The sequence below is a fragment of the Protopterus annectens genome, chromosome 15.part0 (assembly GCF_019279795.1).
Source record: "Protopterus annectens isolate FY-2018-M chromosome 15.part0, PAN1.0, whole genome shotgun sequence".
NCBI classification, from domain to species: Eukaryota; Metazoa; Chordata; order Ceratodontiformes; family Protopteridae; genus Protopterus; species Protopterus annectens.
Genome location: NC_056749.1, coordinates 449825482 through 449833988, shown reverse-complemented (window position 1 = coordinate 449833988; position 8507 = coordinate 449825482). Strand labels below are relative to the sequence as shown.

The following is an 8507-nucleotide window of genomic DNA, read 5'->3' as shown; positions in this document are numbered from 1 at the left end:
TGATGCACCTATGAGTTGGTGCTTTGCTTGAGTGAATGGACATTGTTTTGGGCACACAAACAGCTTGCTCTCTTCCAGTCATGTGACCATTAGTAGTACTGTCACTGCAGCAGTGCAATCGCTGCCTTTAATGTGGTTGCACTCCTTGACTATGCAGCCCGTTACCTTGCATTTTGGTACTATACTGGTCATCATTCATTCTTAATCCACTCTAGGCTGCATCTTTCTAAACACTGATTTATTTACTGCAGTGCTGTAGTATTACAGATCTTTCTGAATACCACTCCCTTAGTCTTTATAAGCTGCAAGCAACTGTATTTTCTCATAGGTAACACTGTGCAATCCTTTACATATATTCATCTCACAAACTGATATAATACCCATTTTCTTCTTTTTGTTAAACGTTGCAAAGGAGAGAAGTCAGGAATACTTCATATTTTATAATTCAGGTTTGCTGCATTTGTTCCTGGCAATAGTTCTAGAACATTACTGAATGAGCTCAATACTTTCACTTTGGTTTGTCACATGATTTCCTTTGAAAACAAAGAAGTAAAAGACGTAGTGAAGTTAGATGTTCTCGCAATCAGAAGTTTTCTTGTGCAAACAAGAAGTGATATAACCAAGACCTTGGTTTCATCTGTAGCCATTCAGAACTGTAGAAGTTTAGTGGTATTTTGATCAGTGTTAGTGATACATACAACTCTTCTGAAATTGAAAATGAAAATCTGGCAAACTACATTTTTGTTAAAAGTTATTTTCATGGTAAACAATGGTGAGTAAAAAGTTTATCCTTTTTTATTTTGCTTAACAGTGAAATGTTTTACCTATTGGTATAATAAAATATTTTCCAGGCATTTAATTCAGAATGGATTCCTAGTAATAAAATGAAATGATAGGTTAAGTAATATTTGATTTCTGGAAAGAATACATTTTAGAGCTGATAACAGAATGTGTTTGTTGTCATTTAATAAAACCCAAAAATGTAGAGTAATTTTTCTGATTATGGAATGAATGCAGCACAGGAGAGTAAAAAAGCTGGCATCATAAACAACAGAAAAAGCCACGTTTGGTAAGGATATAAATCTCTGATTTGAGTTATGCTACAAAAATAGTTTTTTTTTTTATATTATGAAGGATTCTCACATCAGCTAAAAAAGAGATAAGCCTTTTAATAGGCAAGAAAGCAGCTTTGGGGGTGAATATACCATTCTCTTTTTCCTAGTATTGTTTTAGGACTTTTTGCAAGCACAATTATTTCGGCAAGATATTTTCTAGTTTCACAGGCTTTGAGTCATCCTGATTGGTTAATATTAAGTCAAAGGATAATTTTTTTGTCAGATTTCTAGACTTCAGCAGTGTTGCATGACCTGTGACGTGATATTCTGTATCACTTCAGCTGAACAGTTATCAGTAAACCAATATAGATCCCATGATAGTTATAGTTAGTACTACCTATGACCATGCCGCTTAACTGTCCTGAAATTTGCAAAATGCCCCTGATTTTGTCTCATTGTTTGCCCCGTCCCTTGTAAAAGTTTTGATTTTCTGTTAAATCACTGAGGATTGCAGTCAGTCAGTAATGCCAAGCATCAGTGTTTCATACTTCTTATTGTTCAAAAACTGTATTTTGATGTAAAACCTGTTGTCCCAGTATCTTTCATATGAATTAGAGAAATATTTAAGTATTGTCCCTTGATTCAGGGTCTTTGATCCCCAATTATTTCTGCATTTGTCCAGAATTTTTAAGCAAAGAAATTGAAAGTTATATCTATGACAGAAGTGGTAATCATCTGCATTGTACTCCCATAGTACAAAATCAAGCTGATCCTTAACATTACAAAGTATGTACCACTATCCTGTTGCACCATGCAGACATCCATGGGCAGCACAATGGGTCATTGCTAAGATCTCTGCCTCATAGCTTCAGTCGCTGATTATATGGTCTTTCACATGTTCTCCCCATGACTACATAAAATTTCTCTGGTGGTTCAGTTTGTACCTTGCCTCCTAAAAATATCCTAGTTGATTGTTTACACTATGTTACACCTGTCTCTCTCTCTCTATATATATATATATACACACACACACACACACACATATATATATATATATATATATTTATATATATATATATATATATATATATATATATATATATATATATATATATATATATATATATATATATATATATATATATATATATATATATATAAAATGCATATAACATTGCCCTTGTGGCTTGGGACAAGGAAGAAAAGGATATAAGAAGGATCATTTCACTTATTGATCGACAAATGAAAGACTCTAGGCTGCATATTCTATCTTTAAAAAAAGTCTTCCAGCATCTTGAGAAGCATTCATATAAACTGTATTTGTGAAAAATTCCTAATAGCTGCAGTTGTATGCTATTTATAGAAACAGTTTTGGTAGGGCTACTATCATCGTGGGGCTGCTATCATGTTTACTGCTGGTACCTCAAAGACATGGATTATTTATTGTGCAGGATGCTGTAAAAAGGACAGCAACAGAATATGAACACAATTTTGAGCAGAGCTACAGGCTTTGGTATTTTCATATTCGTAATATGATAGGGAAACACAATATAATGCCAAGTTCTCAGTAGTTACATTAATTAAACTCTCACTAATGCTTAATGCTTAATTTTTTTCTAGTTTAAAGAGCAAAGTTATTTAAAAATAAATTAGATTTATAATTCATAAAGCTGATCATTTGCTTCTTTGATGGGTTAAATAAAGAAATATGGGAGTGCTTTAACACAATAGATTTGGGAAAAAAACATACAAGAAGCTAAATGGTCCACTGGAAATAATTGCATTACTGGTGACTTAATTTGACTCATGGTGAGAAGAGTGGGAACTTGTTAGGAGGCAGACTTTCAAGAAGAAGTAGAAGTTAAAATAAGTAGCCAAAGGAGGTGTCTGACTTGACAGCATTTCTCACAACAAATGAAGACTATTTGGGCTAGTAAATTAGTGTGGAATTAGAATATGTAGTGGCATACAACGTCCCATCCAGTGAGTAATACCTTGATGCTGGAAATGGGAACATTAAGACTCTTTCAGAAATTCACTTTTAGCTGAGTAGCTGCATGTACAGTGTACTAAATGTATGGTCTCATGTTTAGGGGCTAATAGATAAACAGTTTCTTGATTTCACATGAAAAACTATGACATGACTTGCGTTAAAGAAGAAAAGCAGGGGTTAGATTACACTATCATCAAGTGATTGTGGAGACTTTGAATTCATAAATATAGCCTGGTCACTGCAGGTATACAGTAAGACACTTGTGAGGTGTTAATAATCCATGAATAACCCTTATCATGGACTCCACAGATTAGCACTACTGGTGTGTTAAATAACCTTAATGAAGAACAGTATCAGTAGTCTGTGATGCCTGAAGGATGCACAGTGCTTCTCCCAGTGGCAGAGCTGCATACAGGTAAAAATCTAGCAAGGTAAACACTCTATATACAAAAGTAATTGCCTATCTCACTTTGCTTATAGCCACCTACTGCCTTCCAAAACCAGTTGTAAGTTACAAGACTCCCGTCACATATATAGCCTGGCACTGTGTGAATTCCCCTGATGTAAACCACACTCATATTCAAATTTATAATAGCTGTAATACTTACCAAGGGTGGGATTTATGCAGTTAATTACTCCTGGTCGGCCAGGCTTGGTCCAAAAGCTGAAGCCAAAAGAATTCAGTACATGGACAAGGAAGTAAATCTTACATGGTTCCTACCCCGGTCAGGTATTACATATTTTATAACGTGCCAAAAGTTTTCATTTTAGGATTTGCAAAATTTGAATACTGAATCCACACAGTCACATAATTTACAGTATAGAGATATCAAACCAGAAACAGAAAAAAAAAGTCAGAAAAGCTAAGCTATTTTCACTGTATGTGAAAATGTATCTGTTCAGCCGCACTAACACTTCCAAACCATCATGATTACACAAACCACATAATAAAGGAGACACCTCACACAGTAAGTTGCAGGTGCAATGTGAAACAGTAATTCACTTTAATTTTTAAGTTTTCCTGTCTGGTATGGCTTACATAATTAAGGCATGGCTTTAAAAATACATTAATAAGTATGGATATGTGGTTATAGAAGCATACATACATACATATTTTATAAATAAATTAAAAAAAAAAAGATCTATATTAGCAAAGCGAAAAACCCTATGCGCAAATACCAAAACATTGACCCCTATCCCGCGAACTGTGAAAATCCTGAACATGTAAACCGCGATACAAAAAATATATTGAACTGTCATAATTTGCCAACCCCACCACCCGCTACATACTACCTATCCAAACAAAATAAATAAACCACATACATACACTAACCAAACCCTACTTCTAACCTAAACTAAAGCACCAAAACCCTACCTCCAGCACTACACTAAACCCCACAAACACAACTATCTATGCACTCTCCTTAACCCCTCCCTAACCCTAAGGTCCATAACTACCGCACACATCCCCTACAGACATACACCTAAACAAAATAAAAGCACCAAAACCCTACCTCCAACATTACACTAAATCCCACAAACACAACTATCTATGCACTCTCCTTAACCCCTCCCTAACCCTAAGGTCCGTAACTACCACACACATCCACTACAAACATGCACCTAAACAAAATAAATAATACACATACATACACTTAAAAAAAACCTACACCTAACACTACACTAACTCCTACATACAGTACCTATCTATGCACTTACCTTAACCCAAATCCTAACACTAAAGTCCTATCTATCGCACACTTACCTTATGGAGCTGTACCGCAGACGGGCCAACCAAAACAAATCGACATTTTGAAATTTGCTGTTTTGACCATTAGGGGTTTATGTACTTTGCGCAATATGGTTCGACGTCTTCGTATTCGCCTAAAGGGATTTTCAATCTTGTAATAGGAACCCCAAAAAAATAATATATATATATATATATATATATATATATATATATATATATATACACACACACACACACACACACACACACACACACACACACACACACACACACACACACACACACACACACACACACACACACACACACATAAATGTGTATATGTGTACAGCATGACTGGTTCAACAAACAGCACACTCACCTTTGATGTTACAAGACCAGAAAACTGCAGGATCTGTTTCCACTCCAGATGATTTGATTGCTGACACTGCAGTGCAGCATTAGGGAGGTGTTACACTTTTGAGTATGTTATCCTTAAGATGATATGTTAAACTGAAGTCCTGGTTGAGTTGGTGGCTGTTCAGCTGGATTTAAAAGATCTCATGGCACCTACTTAAAAAGAGTAGGAAAAAATTCCTGATGTCCTGGCAAATTTCCCCAGTAGTAGAAATACCACCTCAGGTCTCCCATAAAATGAAGCATCTAGAGTAGTGGGACTAAGCTGGTCAACAAATTGTATGTTTATGTAACAATTTTAGAAACAATCATACAAAATCCTGTTTAGTGGAGTGGTGGGGGAACTGTCAAATACTTTAGTAATAACTCGCGATTGGGTGTAGTTATCCCAGGATTAACCCACAGTTGGTGGGTCTTGATCATGAGTGAAAAGCCCGAGTGATTAAACAAAGCCAGTCTTGAGTTAATCCTGTGATACCTATGTCCAGTTATGGGTTATTGCTATTATGCAATTACATAATTTAAAAAAGGAAATTGCTTTCCTTTCTTAAATAATGTCTTTGTATGGCAGCACTTTAATGCTCCTCTACATTCTTCACGTTTTTCTAATGAACTGCACATGCGTATGATGAGTACGTTCCCACACTCGCACACTGTATCAGGGCAATGCTGGGGAGCTGTATGAGAAGCAAGCATTCCAGTACCAATTTGCTACTTTTTTGTTTCTTGCTTTTATGTCCTTCTCCCCCCTTCAAAAAAAAAAAAAAAAAACTTGAGTTTAAATGTTTAAGACAGAGAAATGTATGAGGAAAATGAGGGATGTTCTGCTATAGTCTGGAAATTTAAGAGAGTTAAGAGGTAAGAGCATTCAGATAGATGGTATTATCAGAAAATATAACTTTTAGCTGTCCATCATTTTGCAGAGTGTCCTAATTTTTTTTTTAAAGTTTGCTCTGTCACTTGTCAGATATTGAAAAATAGCATATCGTAATAGAAAGTCTGACTACTCAGTAATAGTTCAACAACAAGATTTCATTATATTGGGATATGTTCAATTTAAAATGGGCATGCTGACTGGGATGGTTACCTATTACAACCGCGAAACTGCGGTTGTGCGAATACGGAAACGTCGACACGTATTGAGCGAACCGCGAAAACACCAAATGTCCTGAAGCTTGAAATTCCAAATGTCGAATCATCATAGTTGGCCCTTCTCTGGTATAGCTCCTTAAGATAAGTGAGCAATAGTTATGGACCTTAGGGTTAGGGTGCGGGTTAAGGTAAGTGCATACTTAGTAATATATGTAAGCTTTAGTTTAGGGTTAGAAGTAGGGTTTTGTTAAGTGTATGTATGCGGATTATTTATTTTGTTTGGATAGGTAGTACATAGCAGGCAGTGAGGTTGGCCAACTATACCGAGTCGACATTTTGAATTTTGCAGTTCAGGACGTTCAGTGATTTTGCGGTTCACTCAATATGTGTATGTGAGGTTTCACGGTTATAATATAGACCCGAATGGAATATCCAGTTAGCATGCATGTTTTAGAATATTAATTACCCTTTATTGTATAATGTAAAATAGCATATGTTTGCATTGCAACTCAGTACTGGATAATTTATTGCAATTCCTTACGAAGATATTTAGTGGGAGTGGGACTTTATTGAAGTCTGTGTCTCTGGCTGCTAATTATTTCTGAGGTCTGAGATACCCTGACAATATGAACAATTAGTACGACTCTGTCTCTGTTTTATTTGTATTATCATGTATGAGCATGAGTGACATGCTAAAACTGTGCTATCTGGACTGGGAAACATACAGTATAATTGTGCAACTGACTCAAGAGTTATGTGCTATTAGCTTTTTTTGTCATTCATGCTATCTGAGCCATTGTTTGGATAAATCAGAATATGAAAATCCCGGTATTGTATAATAATCTGGAAGTAGTAAATATCCAAAAACACACCTCAGGGTAAGGTATCACCTAACAAATATCATTGCAAAACCAAGGAGAAGAAAGGTGAATACTCCACGACAATCGAAGCAAGCCAGGTGGATAGTCAATCTGTGTGACAATTAATCCACAAAAATGAGAAAATAATGACCTCTTTATTGAAAAAAGTAAGCGCTTTCACGTCTCTCTGGACGCTTCATCAGACTTAAAATAACAACAGCATTCAAAGTCACTTAAACACCACGTTACTCACTTAATAAACCAATGAAACATCTCATATCAGACACCTGATAAAATAAGGTTTACATCCTTAAAGACATATAGCTAATATGTGATTTAAAAACATTCATAAAAACCTTCACATCTGTCACTCTAGAATAAATGACAGTTATGATAGAAAATAAAATAACAACAATAAATAATACATATAAACATACATACAATGACAAAAGCATTACAAAAATTATATTTTAAAACCCCAAGATAACTATGCCATCAAATATTGAATGGCATTAGTGTCTCAAAGGTTTATCCAGAAGAAATGGTTTCAGTGTGAACCTGTCGTTTAAACCATGTCCTTTGTCTGCAGATAGCCTGATCATCCATCTGGCTTCCTCCTTTTCAGTATAATTACCAATGTTCCCTAACCTTTCTGTGGTGTATATAAATTCTAGAACCATAAACCTAAAGGTATGTGTCATGTCATTCTGTAGGACATGTTTGGCTAGGGCATTACACTCATTCTCTCTATTGATAGCATATAGTTGTTCCCTAATCCGTTCCCTCAATGTCCTATTGGTTTTGCCAACACAAAAACATTGGCATTTGTTACAGAGAGCCAGGTAAACTACATTCCTAGATTTACAATCAGCGTAATGGTCGAACGTATACTTAACACCTGTATCAGGATGTTCAAAGACAGTGGTATTCATGATGAACCCACATTGGTTACAGCTACGGCATGCATACGTTCCCTTTCTGGATGAAGTAAGCCTATTAGTTTCTCTCTTCTCATAACAAAGCAATCTTTTTAATGATTTGGTGTTTCTATAGCTGAAACTGGGGTTTGTCCCTACCAAACCTTTTATACTTTCATCTAACTGTAAAATCTCCCAATGTTTCTTAATAACTTCTACTATAGAATTATCGTTATTCGTATAAGGAATAACTATTCTTCTCTTCCCTTGTCTATTCTTTCTACTTTAAATCAACATTGTAATATTCATGACTTGACAGCTAGTCATCCCTTTTTGTATTAAATGTAATCTCAAAAAATCTATACCTACATCATTCGGTATACTAGTAAACAGTGATTTTACATCCAGCGTTACCATATAATCTAGGTCATTCAATCTCTTATC

The 8507-nt window shown here is 35.4% G+C and overlaps 1 protein-coding gene across 1 annotated transcript in view; it reads left to right on the top strand.

Moving 5' to 3' along the window:
* Positions 1-593: 593 nt before the first annotated feature.
* Positions 594-8507, top strand: part of LOC122789845 (V-set and immunoglobulin domain-containing protein 4-like) — a 569118-nt gene continuing 561204 nt past the window's right edge. The window contains exon 1 of the mRNA XM_044057281.1: positions 594-772. Within this exon, the coding sequence (XP_043913216.1) occupies positions 718-772 (55 nt within the window). The 5' untranslated portion in view covers positions 594-717. The remainder of the gene's footprint in view (positions 773-8507) is intronic.